The sequence below is a fragment of the Bidens hawaiensis genome, unplaced genomic scaffold, assembly GCF_021521415.1.
Source record: "Bidens hawaiensis isolate Kalapana, Puna unplaced genomic scaffold, B.hawaiensis_p1.1 tig00002423_1, whole genome shotgun sequence".
Taxonomy (NCBI): domain Eukaryota; kingdom Viridiplantae; phylum Streptophyta; class Magnoliopsida; order Asterales; family Asteraceae; genus Bidens; species Bidens hawaiensis.
Window position 1 is genome coordinate 2176632 of NW_027491133.1, and position 21083 is coordinate 2197714.

At 35.0% G+C, this 21083-nt stretch overlaps 4 protein-coding genes across 4 annotated transcripts; 3 read left to right on the forward strand and 1 right to left on the reverse strand.

Annotated features, from left to right (window-relative positions):
* Positions 1-5166: 5166 nt before the first annotated feature.
* On the forward strand, positions 5167-7545 carry LOC143619361 (F-box protein At3g07870-like). The gene is made up of 2 exons (XM_077091310.1): positions 5167-7375; positions 7440-7545. The coding sequence occupies exons 1-2, from the start codon at positions 6165-6167 to the stop codon at positions 7498-7500; spliced, it is 1272 nt and encodes a 423-aa protein (XP_076947425.1). The 5' UTR covers positions 5167-6164; the 3' UTR covers positions 7501-7545.
* An 867-nt stretch (positions 7546-8412) lies between these two features.
* Positions 8413-10788, forward strand: LOC143619363 (DEAD-box ATP-dependent RNA helicase 47, mitochondrial-like). Its single transcript, XM_077091311.1, has 2 exons — positions 8413-8428; positions 8931-10788. The coding sequence occupies exon 2, from the start codon at positions 8987-8989 to the stop codon at positions 10652-10654; it is 1668 nt and encodes a 555-aa protein (XP_076947426.1). The 5' UTR covers positions 8413-8428; positions 8931-8986; the 3' UTR covers positions 10655-10788.
* A 1081-nt stretch (positions 10789-11869) lies between these two features.
* On the forward strand, positions 11870-14598 carry LOC143619236 (stress-response A/B barrel domain-containing protein UP3-like). The gene is made up of 11 exons (XM_077091211.1): positions 11870-11969; positions 12047-12115; positions 12727-12784; positions 12871-12998; positions 13102-13241; positions 13379-13447; positions 13522-13660; positions 13787-13849; positions 13931-13974; positions 14120-14225; positions 14485-14598. The coding sequence occupies exons 1-10, from the start codon at positions 11870-11872 to the stop codon at positions 14204-14206; spliced, it is 897 nt and encodes a 298-aa protein (XP_076947326.1). The 3' UTR covers positions 14207-14225; positions 14485-14598.
* A 534-nt stretch (positions 14599-15132) lies between these two features.
* LOC143619364 (putative LRR receptor-like serine/threonine-protein kinase At1g63430) lies at positions 15133-20737 on the reverse strand. Its single transcript, XM_077091312.1, has 11 exons — positions 20611-20737; positions 20408-20540; positions 20257-20328; positions 20032-20175; positions 19733-19969; positions 18841-18905; positions 18312-18763; positions 18078-18210; positions 16943-17100; positions 16640-16855; positions 15133-15505 (listed from the first exon to the last, which is right to left on the reverse strand). Exons 1-11 carry the CDS (start codon positions 20699-20701, stop codon positions 15260-15262), a joined length of 1947 nt encoding a protein of 648 aa, XP_076947427.1. The 5' UTR covers positions 20702-20737; the 3' UTR covers positions 15133-15259.
* Positions 20738-21083: the final 346 nt, after the last annotated feature.

A 21083-nucleotide genomic window follows, 5' to 3' on the forward strand; every position in this document is an offset into this window, starting at 1 on the left:
GACTAAGACTGCGTCTCCTCAAAGTAATGTTGCCTTTTTTTCTGATTCAGTTTTACTTTCTAGGGATCAATTGCAGTATGTTCTGAGTTTGGTTTGGATTGATTTTATATTATGTTATTGTTTAAACTTTGCCATTGATGAGTATGTGTGATTTCTGTCTTATGCCAATTACAAACTTTTTTTCTTTTAACAGAACTAACATATACACAGTTGTACCATTCAAAAAACGTGCTAACTATAGACTTGTATCTACAAAGACAAACACTAACGCTTAATTTGGTTCACTTTTAGCTTTCAATCGTTTTTAAATATTTGTCAAAAGTTAAAATAGTTTTATTTTCTTTACATGTTTTAAGTTTAGTTCATCATCATAAAATACTTTCTCTTTTAACTGATTGCTGTTTAGTGCGCTGTGCAGCTTGCAGGCTTCGCCAAAATTAATGAAGAGAAAGAGAAACCAAGATGACGATAGTTATTTGACAATATTATCCTGCGCTTCCACTGCTGCTTTTCCCTATAAGAATCACGAGGATGAGGATGATAGGTGTTGATGTTTAAAGCGATGTACAAGGATCGAAACGCACAATTATCTCCTAAAGTTGTGGATTCAACGTGTGAATACATGCATAAAGAAGTTGCGACGGTGTTTAAATTGCCTCTCGGTGGTTATAAGCTGATGTACATGAATGCTATTGGACTGTGGCCACAATTAGAAGATGATGAAAATATGTATGTTTGTATACATTATACACGTCGTCCTATAGTTCAACTGAAAGCGGAATTAATACCATGAGTGGCTGCTGAACATGACTTGACGGTACGCACGTTTCTGAAATTTCATGCCTTTTGTATGATTGTTCTTTTTTTTTCCTGGTTTGTAGTTCATAACATTAATTTAATTTAGATTCTGCAGTCTTTTAATCTTTCTTTGCATTTCTGCACACCATATTAATTGTTCTAATGATTCTGCACAATGATGAGAATATTGTTATTTGTCTATCTTGTTGCTTTGTTTGTTCAGGACTGGATGCAGAAGAGATGGTGAATTTGTGATCCTGTTTGGTCAGAACTTAGATCTTTTGAGACATTATTTTTTAGTTAATAACACTGTTTTGATTTGGATTCTGCAGTCTTTTAATTTTTCTTTGCAATTCTGCACACATATGCTTGTCAACATTCTATAGCATAACTGGATTCTAGACCACATTAGAAATCCTTCCATTAGCATATTAATACAATCCTAAAAGCTTAGCTTAAAATTAATTCTAACTCGTTTTTAATTAACCGTGTTTTTTTATATATATTTTTTATTTTAAATCTTGATCATTCAATAAATCCCAGTTGTTTTTTTATGAACTGAAGTTCATGAACAAGATAAGCAATGTTAAACTATCTTAAAGTTACAGTCGCGGCAATAAAGTTGATTTTCACCACTGTGCACCGTATCTAAGCGGTCTTTTTCACACTAGAACATATAGAGAAAATAAAAAATTTATTAAAAATTTTGCAAACAAATGGAGCGACAAATTGACAGAAAGACGATATAAGTTTGACTTCTGAAGTCAAAGAAGCTAAATATCAATTCAAACTAAAATGAGGCTTTTGGATTGGATTATACGAAAGTAATAATAACTAGACTTTAATAAGGAGATGTTATAATAGTAAGTTTGAAAATGACGGGATTAAGTAAATTACGTGTAAAGTTTTCAGATGTGAATTTGAGATATGTTTATCCTTAATGGGTTAAAGAGAGAGAAATAAAATTAAGAGTCGCCCATAATATGCATAAACTATTTATTAAACATGGACACAAGGTGTTTACGAGTCAACCGAACCCAACTTGACCCTTTTGACAAGAACAAAGAACAACAACATTGTATCCAAATTATCAATCTTATAAGTTGAAGGGCCTAATGATAATACCAAAAAGAAAACTGTGCCTTCGCGAATTCAACTGGTCCAATAAAATAACATACAAATCTTGAAAAAACATAAATAATTAAAAAAAAGGAATAATATAAAATAATAAAAAAATGAACCGCCACGTGACATGTGATCCAATCACGTGTAGGGGTGTGAAAAAAACGAAAAAAAAAACAATCCGAAAACCAAAATAACTGAAAAATCCAAACCAAAACAAAAACCGACAGTTTGTTTTATGTTTATGTAAAAACGGTTTTGCATGTAATAAAAACCGAAAAACCCGAACCGAACCAAATTTCTAGATTTTTATTTTTATGTTTTTTTTTTATTTTAAGTAATTTATATGAGTTATTAATAAATATGCAACACAAATACTTTTGACCAAATGTATAATAGTCAATTAATTAATAATTAACAAAATTATTTAAACCTAAATTCATTATTTTCGGCAACCTTTTTTTTCCCCGAAAATTTTGAAACTCAAATGACAAAAATCGAAACTGAGAAAACAAAACCGAACGGTTTAACAAATTCAAAAACCGAAGTTTTGGTTTTTGATTTAGTTTTAACCCAAATACGCACCAAGCCACACCACGCAAAATGGGACACCAAAGCATGAAAATTAATACAGTTGTTTGTTAAATATGAGCTAACACAAGTAGATATAAATAAATAATAATAATTTGAAAACCCCCAAATTTGGTTGCTACACTCTGTTTCTTTCTTTCTCTCTCTCTCTCTCTCTCTCAGGTAGTTAGGTATGTTTTCTCTCTGCATCTGTTCTGTTCTGTTCTGTTCAATACTTGAAGTGAATCTGAAATTGATAAACTCAGAAACCCTAACTTTAGAATATGAAGACGCAATTTCTATCTGTAAGCTGCCTCATATTCTTACTTCACAACTAGTCAATGATATTGTTGGATTAATTGTTATAACATGCTCTAAGAATAATAATACAGAATATATAACAGTTAAACTAGTATACACATCATTAATGGTAGTGTTAAGTGTATTATTATGAGTTGAGAGCACGAAATAAACACTATTTTACTCTTGTATCCTACATTATTATGTTAGCAAGATTTTCTTGAACGTGCAGGTCTCTGTATCGTTATCAGGTGGTATGAAATTATGCATCTCTCACTCTATATATGCTGTAGTGAACATGTAATATTGCATATTTCTATGGAACCTTTGGAGAATATCAATTGTCTTGATAACCTGATAAAGAAATAGGCATGGTGCTTTTAGGGTACCTATGTTGCATCCTTTTAAATAAAGTGGTACAGAGCATGTAAGTTACCTTCTTTGTTCATAATTCACATGTGCTGGCGATGTTATCTGTATAAGCACCGTTTATGTGATTTGACTCTAGGTTTCACCAGATATGTAGATGTTTAATTAGAGGTCAAAGGCCTTTATGAAACACATTACCGTTGGATTTCTTTCAGTTAGGCATTGCTCTAGCTTCTTTAGGGGCTATAATTGAGCAGATTTTTAACATTCAAAACTTGTTTTGGCGGTATAGATATTGGAAGGAAATAATGAGAAGATATTTCCAATTATATAACAATATTACTAATTTTTTAAACACATATGTAGCATATAATGCTAAATTCTTATATAACAAATGTATATTTTCATAGGTCTCAGTTATGACACCTAAATGCTAAAGTGATATGCTATATTAATCTCAACCTAATTCAATGGGGGAGGTCATTGTTAGCTCACAACTTATAGATTGTGAGATGTTCAAACTTCTACTTATTTATGATCTGTATATAAACTAACTCGTTAATCCTCATTCTATTTACGACTTCACGTATGAGTGCGGGACAAGTTTATTTATTACAAACACCCCACTTAAACATTGATTCCTCATTTGGCCTATACACTTAGAAGTTAGAATCAACACCCGAAGAGTTAATTGCCTAATAACTTTTGGATCAACATTAATACCATGATGGGAGTTTTTAGTTTCCCTTGACTTATGGCTTATAAGGGTTTAACTTATCATCTTCTATCTTTGGTAAATGAGTTGTTACAAACTCCGTTACTTTATAGTTAAAACCTCATCTCACCCTTTAGTCCATGCCCGGCTTCAGGCTTGGTTGATACACATTCCCAACTTAAACATGTTATGTCCTCGTCAAGTCTTTATTTCCCGAATCAAAATACTCTAGGAGTTACATGAGTTCTACTCACCACACCCGAGAAACTCTTAAATGTGATACAATATGTAACACCCCAAACCTTGTAATCTCAACTTTATTCAATAGTGGAAGTTGCTGGTAGCTAACAACTTAAGTCTGTCTCGTATATTGAGTAAACCTATCATATTGTGTCCGTGCTGAATAATTGTTATCGAATCCCATTTCTAAAACTCATCCCCACTCTTCTATCCATGCGGGATGGGTTGTTACGAAAATGCTATGTGTTTAATCTTATAACAACAATACTAATATGCAATAAAGAATGAAAAACTTTGTACATTATACTTGACTATAGCATTCATTAGGATCGTTATACTTAAAACTTGTAATAGTTTTGCTCTAACTAGTACAAGTACTAGGTTCTTTTTGAAAGCTAAAGTCCAAAATGTTCTTGTTTTCCATGTCTATGTTTCGAGTTTATAATTAGATTAGTTCGCATGTCCTTATAATGGGATATAAGATTCTACGTTATCTTTCTAGTATTGGTGGATGCTGGTTGGGCCGATTGTCGAGATGCTTGTTGGTCTACAAGGGGATTTACTATCTATTTGGATGCTAACTTTATCTCATGGGTTGCTCGCAAACTGTGAACATGTTGTTCCACTAATGACTCTGAATTAAAGCTCTTGCCGACATATTCGCTAAACTTACAGGGTTAGAACCTCTTATGGTGTTGGTGCACTTTATGTAGTGAAGTGCAAACCAGGAGCGCATTGGGGCTCTCTCAGGTAAGTCTTCATTACGTCTCGAACACACGTAAGTTGATGTCATCATTAAGCGCATGATAGGTGATCACGTGATATTCGTAGTTCAGTTTTAACCGCTTTCCTCTTCTTTCTTCATCACAAACGACATTTTGTTTTTTTCCTTCAACGCACACGGCTTTGCTTCTCTTTCTTCTTGCGCATGTCATATTAAAGTTAGTTTTAGCCTTAGTATTATTTTTGTCTTGAGCATTGTTTTTATTTGTCGGGGCTTAGCATGTGCTACGTTATCTGCAAGGGCCGTACACCAGTAGTGGGCATAGTGGCCATGTCTCCGGATCTCTTGAATATCCGTCATCTCACTTTTTCCTTCTTTTGTTAAAAATCGTCTTTTCTTTTGTTATGAGCTTTTTTTATTACTATTAGTTTTATTTTTTAGGCTTATTTACATGATTAGTGTTTGTAGGCTAGAATTAATGCACTATATATTTACTTATATTTTATTTTTTTTAGTTTATAGTATTAGTTGGATGCTTTGAATTGCTAACTATTAAGTGGATGGTTTTAATTAATATTATGTCAGTATTTGGGGAGCAGTATTAATTTTTAAGCCTGCATACTTTATTTGTTTTATCATTTTTATTATTGAGCTATCTTGCTCCCGGGCCATTGCACGTGCGTTTTTTTTTTTGTTTTTTTTTCCTTTTTTGCACTAGGTAAGCCCTTTGTGTTTTGAGTGTGCCTTGGGCCTTTGATTACCTAGGGTGCAGTTTCACCTCTGATTTTATGGTGTGAACATATTAGACTAGTTATGTACTAAGTTATAATTATCTTAGCCCATAAGGTATTCAAGTATAATATCAAACTCTATATATAAAGCCTTTGCGTAACGTTCTACACACAATCAATATACAGTTCCTTGTTCAATCTGTTAAGATACATGATAATAATCCTTGATAGATTTGACTCTTAAAAGTTAAATGGATCAAATATCTTGAACTAAAGGAGTTTGAAGCTATTTTTTCTCGAAATAAATATAATTTGGATGTCATTCTAGCCAAATATACCAAGAAATGAGTTAAGAGCAAATATATTTCCTTTATTATAGAAAAATATTTATGATAAACACATAATAATTTTCATTTTTTCTTTTCCGTCTGTTTTATGGTTGAATCAATGTCCCATTAATGCATTAGATATCACCCTTCTGTATATATGCAACCTACCCGAATCACCTGAACATCATCAAGTAGTGGATTTGCAGTTTAACCTACATTTTAACCCTAAAATCCCATAATCCCCCGCCGCCACATCGCCAAAAACAATGGCAGCCGATAAGCGATCCATTATTGAGCTTCCAGATTTCAATTTGGAATCTATTATCATGAAGCTTCCATTGGCATCTCTAATTTCGTGCTTCAGTGTTTCCAAATCACTTTTCAATCTCATTAAACCCGATTCAAATTTTGCACAAACTCTCTTTGCAGCATCAGAATCTGCATTGATGATTCATTCTCCACTGCGTTTACGTTTTCACTTGATTGACATGAATTCTGATGCAAACCCACCCTTTGCTGAACTTGTTGAAATCAAGCCAAGTTTTAACCTCCCGTTACACGGCTTTGAAGTTACACATTCATGTAACGGGTTGGTACTTTTGGAAAAATGGAACATGGATGATGAGATTCACCGGTGTGTGGTATGCAATCCCGTTACAGGCGAGTATATAATGCTTCCTGATACAACCATTCTTTCTAGAAACGTGAGGTGTGCGTTTTCTTACTGTCCAGCAACGAATCGGTTTAACATTTTCCGTGGTTTTCACCGTGTGTATCGTTTTGGCCCAGATTATGATTCTGATCCTGATCTTGATTTTCGTGATGATTCCGATGATTCAGATCCTGTTTATTCTGAAGATGATACAATGGGAGAGTATCTTCCATGGGGTTCTGATGCTTGGGAACCTATTGTTACTTTACCTTTTTGCCCCCGTTCAATATACTCTCCGTGTTACCTGAATTACACTACTCATTGGCTTTGTGCTGATGAGAATGTTCATGTTCTCATCGTTTCATTTAACTTTTTAACGCGGCAATTTGGGAAGATTCCGGGCCCCGCCCACATGACCAAGGCCCATGCAAGTTCACCCGACAAGGTGAACATGGTTCTGCATGACGGCTTTCTTTCGATATTTGATAACCATACAACGGAAACAAAGTTTGAAGTTTGGACGATGAAGGAGCATGGCGTCGAAGACTCGTGGACTAAAGCGTTTGTGATCGACATCACCGTGTGGGACGTTTACGGGCGTGACTTTTCTTTCATGCCCATAATTTGTAGGAATAATGGGGAGGTGGTGATGGCTTGTGGAAAGGGCTATTTAATATTCCATGATTTGGTGACGAAGAAAGGTAGAGTTATCTTTCACCCGACACTCCAGCTTCCGTCTAAGGCAATAGCTCATATTCCTTCCTTAATGCCTCTGAAGGATGTTGTCAGAGATACCAACATGGTGGTGCTAAATGTGAAAACTAGGTACTTTTTCTGAAAATAAGAAAGTTTTATATAAATATTTTTTTAAATATTGCTTTTTATGCAGGTTTGCGGATCCATGTTTGAACCCGCGTAACTACCTGTCCCTGAGCAAGACTTACTTTTAACCAGAGGCTGCTGCTAAATGGAACTCTGGTTATTGTGATTCGTGATTTTTTGGACAAACAATTTGGTTAGTTTTGAAGGTCATGCATGCTTTCATGGGTATGCTGTGTTATGTTTTTGGTTTTGGCTTTTGGGATATGGTTCAGGTTGAAGTTGAACCACAGGATGGATGGTCCGGACTTTGTTGTTGCCATTTGATATGACTAGCTGCATATTAGTTCGGTCAAGACCTTACGGGTTTCAGTCGTCGTATGAGATGGATCTGTGTCAAATGTAATTCAAATAGGAACGGAAAGTGAGGAGCAATAATGTATCTGCTTAAATAATACATGTTATGATACTAATTTGTTATTACAGTCAGTTTTGTTTATCAATATTACATTATGTTTTCTGATGTGATTTTGACACTTTTTGTTAAGTTGATGGTTGAGAAGCGTTATAATGTATGGAGTTAAGTTTTTAATAAAAAATAATAAAAAAAGTAAAAAAACACGTTTTATGTTGAATAAAGAGAGATTAAATCAAATAGAGTTCGCAATTTATGAAACGACATGTTAATACGAATGACTTGACATAAAATCAAACGAGTTAAGGCTGTTTTAAATTGGTTAAGATTATAGGAGGGGTCAAAAAGTGCGTCTAAATAGGTTCAACCAGCTTAACCTGAATCGCTTGTTTAACACGAGTAGTTAAACAAGTTGATGGGTAAACTTGACGACACCTTGTTTTTCAAAGCACCAGAACCATAGATTTATAATTATATAAAAAAAATAAAATAATAAACATATATAATAATAATAATAATAATAATAATACCCTTTTGTGTATTGCTTTTGTTACACTCCCTTCTTCATTCATATTCATTCTATCTATCTCATCTCGCCGCCGGTTGTCTGTAAATCGTTCCGGAGGCTGCTGCTGCTTACTTAGGTAAGTGGTTAGGGTTTTGAAATTATCTTATTATTATTATAAAGGTAGGTGTAAGTGTAATTGTTGTTTATTAGGCTTCATTTGTCGCCAATTGTTGTTTAATCGTATGTATGTATGTATGTATGTATGTATGTATGTATTTAGTGTTGTTTTTTTTGTAATTCTCTGGTAGAAGAGAATTTGGGGATTGTATGTATGATTCAATAATAATAATAATAATCATATTAACACTAAAATTCTGGTTAAAAGATTCATTTTGTAATTAAAATTTATGTGGGAATTAACACTATAATTATGAACAACTATACAGAAAGAAATATGGATATTTACTTTATCATGTTAACTTTATATTTAGAATTACTTTGTTTGGCAATGAAAGTTATAATGGATATAGAATTTGTAGCTTCAAACATTGTTTGTGGCTTTATTCTTATTGTAATATTTGGCCTTATGGATGGTATGCTTGCTAAAATCTTAAACATATTCCGTGCTTCGTTTCTAGGTTTGGCTAATGGCAATTGTCGATAGACATTAAACTCAACAGAATCATCAGGAAAGATGGCAGCTTTAGCAGCAACCCGTTTTCTTTTTCTTATTGGAGATACACTCTCCGTCAATAAACTCCCAAAGATTTCAAAAACCGCTTCATTTCACAGAAGCGCGTACGTACTGAACCGGTTTGGTAGCACAAATGGCCCGTTAACTCTGAAAAGCCTTGGATTCAAGAACGAGGACGAACCAACAACAAGGTTTGAGAAAGATAAGGTTAGACAAACAGTTTCTACTCTTCAAGTCATCCACGATCAACTCGAAGAAGTCAAAACCAAGAAAGTTAAAGTCAAACCACAAGCCGTTGCTTTTGAAAACCCAGTACAAATCGAATCCGCCCCGTTTTCTGCCAAATCGTTTTCTGAACTCGGCCTTCCTCCGTTATTAATCGAGGCACTAGAAAGAGAAGGTTTCAATGTCCCAACCGATGTCCAGTCAGCATCCATCCCGACAATCCGTAACAACCATGATGTTGTGATTCAATCATACACAGGGTCCGGGAAAACATTGGCCTATGTTCTTCCAATACTCTCGGAAGTGGGCCCACTAACGGGCTTACCCGTAAACAAAGAATCCGGAAAGAAAACTGATATTGAAGCGGTGATTATCGCACCTTCACGAGAGCTCGGTATGCAGATTGTGAGAGAGATTGAGAAGCTTCTCGGGCCCGAAAATAAAAGATTCGTTCAACAACTTGTCGGTGGTGCAAACAGGTCCCGCCAAGAAGAAGCGTTAAGAAAAAATAAGCCCCTTATCGTTGTCGGAACACCCGGTAGAATTGCAGAAATTAGCTCAGCGGGGAAGCTTCACACACACGGATGCCGGTTCCTGGTTTTAGATGAAATTGATCAGCTTTTATCTTTTAATTTCCGTGAAGATATGCACCGAATAGTTGAACACGTTGGGAAGAAACCCAATTCGGCCCCGACCCGAAACTCAGAAACTGCAGTCAAGAAACGGGTCGAGAGGCAAACGATCATGGTGTCTGCAACAGTCCCATTTGCAGTAATAAGAGCAGCCAGGAGTTGGGGTCGAGACCCGTTACTCGTGCAGGCTAAAAAAGTGAGCCCGCTTGAATCCGTCTCTCGCCCACCTGGGCCCGTTAACCTGTCACCTGGACCCAACCCGAGCTCGGATTCGCAGCAGAGTAGTGGGGTTTTAGAGAGTCTTCCACCATCTTTAAAACACTACTATTGTGTTTCAAGAATGCAACATAAAGTCGACACCTTGAGAAGATGTGTGCATGCTCTCGATGCAAAAACCGTTATTGTGTTCATGAATCACACCCGACAGTTAAAAGACGCGGTTTATAAGCTGCAAGCTCGCGGGATGGTTGCAGAAGAGTTGCATGGTGATCTTGGTAAGCTTTCAAGATCCACAATCTTGAAGAAATTCAAGAACGGTGAAATTCGGGTTTTGGTGACAAACGAGTTGTCTGCTAGAGGTTTAGATGTGTCAAACTGTGATCTTGTGGTTAATGTGGACTTGCCTACTGACTCAGTTCACTATGCACACCGGGCTGGAAGAACGGGCCGGCTTGGTCGGAAGGGTTCAGTGGTTACTATTTGCGAGGAGTCGGAGGTTTTTGTGGTGAAGAAGCTTCAAAGGCAACTTGGGGTTGGGTTCCAGTGTTGTGAGTTTGTGGAGGGTAAACTTGTTATCCAGGAAGAGAAGTAGTGGTGGTTTTGTTTTTGACATTTTTATTAGTATTTTGATCATGAAACACCTCTAATAGACGAATACTATAGTTTTTGTTTACTATTACTAAATGGTTGTAATAACATTAGACTAGTTATCCAGTATTAATATTTTATGATATGTTGCAGTAGTTAAAAACTTGATTTAACCAAAATTATATAACTATTAGAAATGTAAGCATTTGACATTTAATAGTGAGCTGATCTTTAATTTAATCACAACCAAAACATAATCGAAATTCATGATAAACATTTGATTCTATTGATGTAGTGAAGGATTCCAGCTGAGGATTCATACACACTAAGAAACGAGATTGGATTATAGGTAGAGATGAGAGAAAAGAACATTCACATGTTTAATAATTTACATAACTTTAATATTTTCTTCTATCACGCTTATATCGCGAATCAAGATCTTAGACTCTGTTCAACTCATTGGACTAGTTGATTTGGTTGTTTGAATGGGTTGATCGGTCTCGGTCATGTTGGTAACAATTACTTTATTAAAATGGGAGTAAAATCATCATCAAAACCGTTTTTATCTTTCATGTCAAAGAAATGTCTATGACCAATTAAAATTCTAAAAATATCCATAATTAATACAGTCTCCCCACCCCCACACACCTTATTTATTGTCAGGACAACGACTGATTGTCACTTGTTCCTTTTAACATACGGCACAACTATAAAATATATGACAACTTTATAAAAGAGATGGCGACTTTATACTAATACGAGATGACTTTATGAAAGAAGGGATTGACTTTGTAAAAAAAACAGGACGACTTTATAAAATATAGGGCGATTTTATAGAAGAGATGACGACTTTCTAAAAATACGGGACAACTTTATAAAAAATAGGTGAGAGCCGACGGTTTTAAAGCATGAACATTCTAGAAATTTTAGCATATGAACGGTAAAAATAAACATTTTGGGGGTTTTCTATGATTAAGACCTACTCATTAGCTTTTCACCTTGTTATTTGTGGTTTTTAAACCATTGTTACCCACCTAAAGATAGAACTAAAAGGATTAAACTTGGTGATATATTTATTAGTTATTACAGTTAGATAATTAGGCGCCAATTCTAAATATTCCAGTCCACTCAATTTCATACTTTGTTTCAATTTCAATCTTCATTCATTCATATGATCACAACTGAATCCTACAAACACACACACACCAACAATAATAATATGCATTTGCAGACACACGCTTTCAGCTGTTCTTCTTCTCATCTCACCAACAATGTCACCCCTTTGAAAACCCTAGCTTCTTCCAAGAAACCCCTTTACGGTATACTATAAATCTTTATAATTTCGCCCAAATTCTCAATTTTTATTATTGGGTTTTGCTCATCTGAGTTACTGCAGGCCCCCAAGTTGTTTTCCCGCAAACAGGATTGCGATTGTTTCCGGGGTTGAAGCAAATGAATCATCCGGGTAAACTTATTAATATATCGAATTCAAGCCCGAATAGATTATTATTATTATTATTATTATTTTCATCAAGATTGCTTGCTTGTTGGTTACCCTGTTTGTATAATTTTTAAAAAGAATGCAATCGTCTTCCTTCTAACTCTAACTAAATCTATATCTATATGTTTTTTAAGGGTGTGCATAGAGAGTGAAAAATGGTCATACGGGCCGTATGGTCTTTGTCAGGCCGCTGTCACATTATGTGTCAGTCTGGTACATCAACAACCATTATGATTTGTAATAGCACCGGCTCATACTGTCGTATAAACATTTTGGTCCGTATAACACTCATACGACCATGTATAACACCTCAGTGGCCAGTATGACTATATGGCTACAGCCCGTATGATTTGTAGGAACAACTCATATGGCCTGCACAAACATTTTGGTAGCCACCATTAAAACTCATATGACCTTGTGTACACCTCACACAGTGGTGTATAGTTAGAAAGCCACTAGTGTGTGTAAAGTCAATTTGTTTGATTGAATAGTCAAAATGTACGATAAGTGTTTGATGATCTTCATCAGTTGCAATGTTCTACAGTGTTAAATTTTTCTCTTTGTTGGAAATCTAGGTGCTATAAACTCGTCTTCTGAGGGACAGAACCCTAGCACGAGTCCACAGACAATGAGGTTATTCATTGATTCGCTATGATATTATGAGTATTATAAAATGGTGGATGTCCTTTAAATATGTATGTTGGTTCCTTTTTTTGTAGAAGTGTTGTAGAACACATATGTTTGATTAAAGCAAAGGAGGATTTATCCGATGAGGATGAAAAAGGCATGCTAGATTTTCTCTACACCTGCCAGTATCAAATGCGTGGCATTCTTGCAATCTCGTTAGGTAAATTTTATTATCGTTATTTATCTTTAAATGCGTATTTTTTATAACTGTTAATATTCATGAGATATCCTTATTCATTTTTCTTTTTTTCTTTTTCATGTAGGCCGTTTATCGTTTCAAAATCTTGAAGGCTACACACACGCAGTCTTCATGCGTTTTCAAAAGAAGGAAGACCTTGCAAAATTCTATGAGAACTCGTTCTACCTGGGAGTCTTAAAGGACCATGTAACGCCTTACTGTCATGTACGCCCTAACATGTAAACACCAATACTCTCAGTATCTTCGTTTTATGTATTTATTATTATTATTATTATTATTATTATTTGTTTGATATTCAAGTTTAACTTGTAATAAACTATATTATCTGTTTATATTCACAGGAATTAACTTATTTTGATTATGAATCTGAAGTAGAAGACGATATTCTTCCTATCTTTAGGAAAGGAGAGGTTAGATATTTGCTAAAAGTAATTTGAAAGTAAGTTAGTTTGACTTTAGTTGACCATGAAAACCTTGGTTGCAGGAGTTCAACTTTGGTGTTGAATATATACTTCTTATTACATTTAAAGAAAGCTCGTTGGGTGACGTGGCAGATGATGCGTTAACATCTTTTGCTAAATTAGTGATGGAATTTCCTTCATTAATTGTCCAGTTTACAAAAGGTATTGCCAATATATTCTTGTTCTCTTATACACAAGGTTAATCTTCAAAGTCAACCTGTGACTTCTGTATATATGGTTATGCAATAGTGACTTTCAGGGTGAAATCTTAGTTATTTTGACTTTCAGGCTCAAACTTTAATTCGGGCAGCAAAGACTACACGCATGCTGTAGTGATACGGTTCCGATCATGTGAGATTTTTCCCATATCTTTGACTTGCAAACCTTTTGACTTAGGGTCTTTTGTAGCTGATCATTTTGGTCTTTTTACAGCCGATGCGTTTGACATTTTCATGGGCAGTTCAGAATACAAAGATGTATGTAAATTCCGTTCTTTTCATAATATATCTGCACGGTTATTATGCTAATATTATGACATAGTTTATGAGAAGTTTAAATAATTTATGAGATTGATATGATGATGTTTACTAATTTCATTTGATGATGCTATAATTTGAGCAGATTTGGAGGTCTACGTTTCATCCCATCACTGAGAAGAAATTATCGATTAGCTTTTCTGTTGATCCAGTTGGAAAGGAGTTAATGTAGCAAGATTCACTGATGTTAGGTTTGCTTCCTGTTTCTTTTTAACTCAGATAATTACCTCCCATAAGTCAACTTCTGATTTTGCATAGTTTGACTTCGAATGTCAAACCGACAATTTACAAATTTCATTAGATTACTTAATGTAAGCTGCAAATAGTAATTGAAGCGATTAACGTTTTCTTAGTGTAATTTTTTTTCTGCTCATTCTTGTCTTGAATTAGGAAAATATATTATTTAATATAGTAATTAAAACCATGTAAATATAATATTACTGATTTCAGGGTTACATAACAAGCCATGCTAAAAGATCAATGGATGTTCTGCTTTTTGAGGGAAATGCAGCTGATTTATTATTTCTGCAGATGATTTATTTTGTAATAATTATTCTATTTGCCAAGCTGTATTGATTATTTACTCCATCAAAAATTTGAGGAGTTCAATTTGAAAAACTAAATCCCAAAAATATGTTGTTAGTTAGGTTGGTTTGGGTTGATATAGAAACCCAATATTAGAAAACTTGCTAAAATTGGAGACATGATGGTTCATGAAATACCTGTCAAATTTAATAAACAAAAATAATATCTATAATAATAAAGAGTTTAGACATTTCTTTTGTTTTATATAAGTATCATTAGTAGATATTTGTTGACTATAAAAAAATAGTTATATTAGAATTTAAACATACATACATGATGCACTTGAATCCACAAATGCGTGTATCAACTTTTCACTTGCGTATCATTAAAACGTCCTTTCGAAGGTAATTAGCTCGAAAAAATTCAACATGCACTTGAACTGGGCTTACATACTAGCCATTTTCTTTGCATATTAGTCGGAAATGAATGTGTGGGAGGTTTGTTAACGACAACAAAGATTCTAACATGGAAGTCAATGATTAATAGAGCTTTGTTGTTCTACCAACTAAAAAACATATCCTTTATGTTTCAGAAACCTACATAAACTCATCAAACAATCAAGAACAAAAGGAATCCTAAGCGGGTCCTAACATAACGGGAAGAATTTACAATGACTCTAGTTTCTATAGCTTGGGTCGGGTCAAGGGGAGAGCATGAGCTCAGCCCAAGCTAATGAAGTCGCCTTCATCTCCGATGAAGGTGATGTGTCGATTTTGCTTTCCAACATGGCGCACACGTCTTTCATGGACGTGTGATCTCGGGGCCTTAAATGAATGCACGTAGCAACCACTTCGCATATCACTCTCAAATCTTCATCGTTAAAATACTTCAGTGAAGGATCTACAACCGAACTCATCTCATCTTGCTTTCCAATATAATCTTTCGCCTGTTTCAACACCTTATATTCAACATTTTTTTCTTTATAAAAAAGACATGTAATAGAGATTTGATTTCTGACATGACACTAACCACATGTTTCGGTCTAGTCTAAACAGGTTCAAGTCAAACCTGCGAACACATTTATCTAAACAGTTTGTGTTCGGGTCGACCTCGTCAGTTCACGGGCCGAACCATTTATTTTTTAGAACTTACACTATGCCAAAATTTAGAGGTCAATTTGTGTCAAACTCGTGAACACATTTAGTTAAATGGGTTGTGTTTGGGTGGACCTAGTGTGGTGGACTGGTGGGTTCGCGGATTGACCCGCTTATTTTAAAAAAAGATTAAAAATACATGTTTTATTTCATAACTTAAACTGATTGGATATTTACACCAAAAATTACAAGAGAAATGATAAACTAGAATCATGTTTTATAGTTTAAAAGTGATTACATTAAATTTAAAACAGGGTTATATTTTGTTGAAAGTTTGTAATTTTGAGTATCTATGTGCAAAAGTAATTTTAAGGTTAATCAGGCATCATGTGATGGAAGGTTATTTTACTAATTTTGACGTTATTTTACTAATTTTGTGAAAATAACGTAAAAAGTGATGGAAGGTTAATCAGGCATCATGTGCTATGTGAAAATAACGTTAAAAGTGATGGAAGGTTAATCAGGCATCATGTGGTGGCGTTGATAGTCGAAAGACAAGGGTACATGCACCAATCAGCCGGCGTCCCGATGATTGAGTGCTATGTGCCTTATGTAATATGTCCAAGGCTTGATGCAAAACTACTATCGAGCCGGGGGTCTCACCGGAAGCAGCCTCTCTATCCCCATGGGGTAGAGGTAAGGCTGTCTACATCTTACCCTCCTCAGACCCTACCATAGCTTTGCTATTGGTGGGATATACTGAGTACGATGATGATGATGATGATGATATGTGCAAAAAAAAAAAACTTCATGTTCAACAAGGCACACGATTGTGTCAACAGCAAAAATCTTTGTTGCCCTCGGTTCATGTGTCATGATTTTAAGGTTAGTGCCACCCGTCCACTCGTTAACTCACGAACACGACCCATTTAACAGCTTGGTAATATGAATACATAATATTTAAAAAACTAGAAAGAATTTCTTACCCAATCTACCAGACAACCTTTATCCTTACAAAAAGAAGGCCGTCCGCTAACGATTTCCAACAGAAGAACGCCAAATGAGTAAATATTGCCCTGAATATCCAGGTTGCGGTCTTCAAACGAGCTTGGAAGAACACAAATATCACCTTCATGGCTGATTGAACGCGAATTATTTTCTGATCTTGAAATAATAGTTTTCCAGCTTTCAAAATCAACCAACTTCAACAAAGGCAAGATAAAACAAAATTCAATAATATCAGGTTCAGGTATCAAAATTTATCAAAATGTGGTACTAAAGTATAATACCTTTGGAGAAAAATCTTCGGTTAGATATACCGCACTAGAATTTAACTCGGATATAGTAAACGGTGGCTCAATTTCGGTGTGAAGATACTGTAAACCTTTAGCAATGCCTATAATAATCTTCATTCTCCTTGACCAACTTAGGTTGCATCCTTCTTCGTCTGCCATAAAATGAATAAGGTGTCCATAAAACAAAATAACACAATTATAAGTGGAGCCCGTAGATCAACAACTAGCTCTTAACTAGGGGTGTAAATGAGCCAAGCTAATGTAGAGCTACTTGAGATTGGCTCGCTAAAGCTCGAATATTGAGCCCGAGCCTGAGTCTGAGCCTAAAAATAAGTTTGTGTAATAAACGAGTCCGGGCCTAAAATTAAGCTTGTCTAATAAACGAACCCGGCCCTAAAAATAAGATCGTCTAAAACTTGTCTAATAAATGTGCCTAAGCCAGAGCCTAAAAATAAGCTTGTCTAATAAATGAGCCAAAGCCCGAGCCTAAAGATAAGTTGCTTGAGCTTCACTTACTGAGCTCGAGTACGCTCGAGAGCCTTAACGAGCCTATTATTTGTGTAAACATTATTTAATACATTAAATATATATTTACGTAATTAATAAAATTAGTAATTATTATTATTATTATAAACAAAATTATGATAAAAATAACTAAATGATATATATAATGTTATATATAGAATTGTATTTATAATTATAAACATACATATAAATAATTATAAATGTATATAAATTAATTTATAAATAATAATGAGCCGAGCTTGAGCTTGGTGAATTACTCACGAGTTGAGCTCGAGCAATCCTTAGCTAAACGAACTGAGCTTGAACTAAGGCAAGTTTAGGCTCAGCTCGTTTACACCCCTGCCATTAACTTGGGAATGGGTCGGTAGGCCACTATGGGTTATGTTTTATCTCTAATGGGTTAAACATGTAAAATAAGAAAATAAAAATAACATAAAACCTCATAAGTTGTTTTATTCAATAAAGTAGATTGTTATTGAAAAAATGTATTTTTCTACAAAAGGTGTTTTGGGTCAACCTGGCCCATTCAAAAGACACCTGTTTTGACCCATTACCCAACTCGCCAGTTTTGCATACACAAAATAAAGAAAAAAAATATACTTACAATGAAGATGCTCATACAACGTTCCATTCGATGTGTATTCAAAAACCAGCATTCTTGTAAACGGACGACTATCTATACAATACCCGAGCAACTTCCCCGTGTTTTCATGATTTAGCCTTGCCAAATCAGTAACCTGAAAAACACGACAATTTAAGAAAACAACAATAAACTCGGTTTCATAAAAAAGGTAAACTTTTTTTCTTTATATTATCTGTTATTATCATTAACATATACCTCTTTCTGATAATAGAGCTCAAGATAGCCGGTCCAGTGCTCTTCTTTGATGCAAAGAGAAATAACAGCAATTTCGGGCCCACCTTTAGTAATTCCTTTGTAAACTAAACTATCGGCCGATGACCCGATAATGTTGCTAAAATCCTCACAAGCAACTTCGAGATCTTGTCGACTATATTTTGTCACACCGTTTAACATGTTGGAATCAATAAAAACCGCCATATGATCTTTGTAACTTGTAGAATTATTCCACATATTCAAAACATAAGGTTTGCTTTTGCATCTAAAAACAACCGCGAAAATCGCGGTGAGAACAACTGACCCAACTATCACACCCGTCACGACTTCCACAGATAGAATCCAAACGGGCTTGGAATTATGGGCCGGGTTCTTGGATTTTTCTGCAGTGGGGATTCTTGTATCTCGGGCTTTATTTGCAGGTGGAAAATCATCTGTATTAAGAAATTAAAATCAAAGTGATTATTCTTAAATGACAAAACATAAAAACTAATGAAAAATTGAGACGTACCGCATTTTTCTGGGGCTCGCTGTTTAATATCTTTGTAGTGTATGCAGTTTCCACGAAAGACAGGCCTGTAAATAAGTAGGTTAGGTGGACTGGGTACTGGAACAAACAGTTCACGTTGAATGGGTCAAAAAGCGCCATATTGCGGCTCACTCGAAATCGGTGCGTTTGTAAATGTTAACGGGCCGACCCGGGACAATTTTGGCTCGGCTCGTGGCTTGCTCGTCATCTGGCTCGTTCGTTGGCTTGTTTAAATTAAAGCGCACGTACACAGACACACACACGCACGCACACTCTAAGCCCCCTATACCTTTTAATGAAAATTTTCTTAATATTGAAAATTCTTGTTTGGTTCATTTAAAAGTAAACCCAAATTGTAACATATACAAATTAGAATACAAAATTATAGCCCAAACTTTAACACACACACATATATATTATGAATTGAGTATATTAATTCTACATTATGTATATGTTACAAATATTAATTTTAGTTCTTATACATATCAATATGTATAAATATTAAAAAATATATAAAATTTGAAAAATAAACATGCCGGCTCGACGAGCCTCAAATTGACTTGAACTTTTGATGAGCCGAGCTAAACCTAAACATTTCAGCTTGTTAAGATAAACGAGCCGAGCAGGCCCGTTTCAGTTTGTAGTAGCTGAGCTCGAGCCCACCCTGGCTGATCCATGGACAATTTGTTATATGAAAATTATGATAAAGCAGTTGTAAATTCTTGTATTTAAAGATTTAAGACAACTTTCAACCATGTTTCAACTTTTTGGTAAATTTTTTAATTTGGGCCACTTGACATGTTGAGTTAAAAACATCCCAAACCGACCCATTAAGTAAACGGGCCACGGGTCACTAAAGAAAGAATATGTATACCTCGGAAGATATTCCAAACACTTGGGTATGCGACCACTGAGAAAATTATATGAAAAATCTGCGTAGTTCAAGGGCGGTAAACGACAAAACCCCTTTTTACTATCACCCGAGGCGTTAGCATAGGCACCCGGAATGGTCCCACTCAGCTTATTTCTGTCTAACCGAAGATCTTGAAGGTTTTCAAGATTCCCGAGCTTGAAAGGCAATTTACCCACGAGCCCGTTTGATCCAAGATTTCTGTACCAATATAAGTCATCATTACTTGAACTAAATCAAATAATATTATAAGCTTGACTTACATTTTACTGATGTTGACCAAATTCCCGAGTTCAGCAGGAATCGGCCCGGAAAGCTCATTGTTTCCCAAATCTAGAACCTTGAGGGACTTTAGTGATCCAATTGACACAGGAATTGTACCAATGAGTTTGTTACCATGTAAAATCCTACAAGAATTACAATTTATTAATCCTTTATTTTTTAATAATAATTTTGAAAGTATTATGAGATGTTGACAGAAAGCTTACAATTCTTGTAAAGAAGAAAGCTGAAAAAGCTCTTCAGCAATGAATCCCTTGATGGAAGAGCCAGAAATGTTACTGTAAATTAGCAATAATTAATTAACAATTAATAATATGATTGAATATTAAATATTAACATGGAAGTTTGTGTTCTTACAGTTTTACAACAAGATTTGCAGAACAAGTGACACCAAACCAGTTACAAGGGTCTTCATCAATATCATTCCAGTTTCTTAAAACCAGTAAAGGGTCCTCAAAAATACCTTCTTTGAAAGAATTCAAAGCATCAACTGCAAATTCAAGAATTAGGTTAGGTTACATAAACAACAGAAGAGTGTTTCTTGAATTAACAATACATACCTTCAATTGACTGAACAGATTCATAAACAGGCAGTAGAAGCCCTAAACCAAGACACAAGAGTTGAAATTGAATCAATTTCTTGTTATTCATCTTCTTCCCAACAAATTTCAACTCAATTGAACATTTGGGTGATCTTTTAAGGCGTCAAATTCAACAACCGAAGAAATTAGTTGGTGAAATGAAATGAAGAAGACCCAGTTGATGGAAACTTGGAATGGAAGTAGCACAAGGGGTTTCAAGATTCTTTATGGTGTTTTTGGGATAAATTGATTGATTGATTAATGGGAAATTAAGGAAGTGAAGAATAATGTTGTTAAATTCATGGTGAAATTTGACCAGAAAAAGAAAAGAGAGAGAGAGGATAGTGGGGAGTGAAGTGGGGTGGAGTTGGGGGTTAATCACTTGCTAATCATTCTTTGTACAACAACATGATGGAGTCAATGGTACATTGAATAAACTAATTTTAATTTTA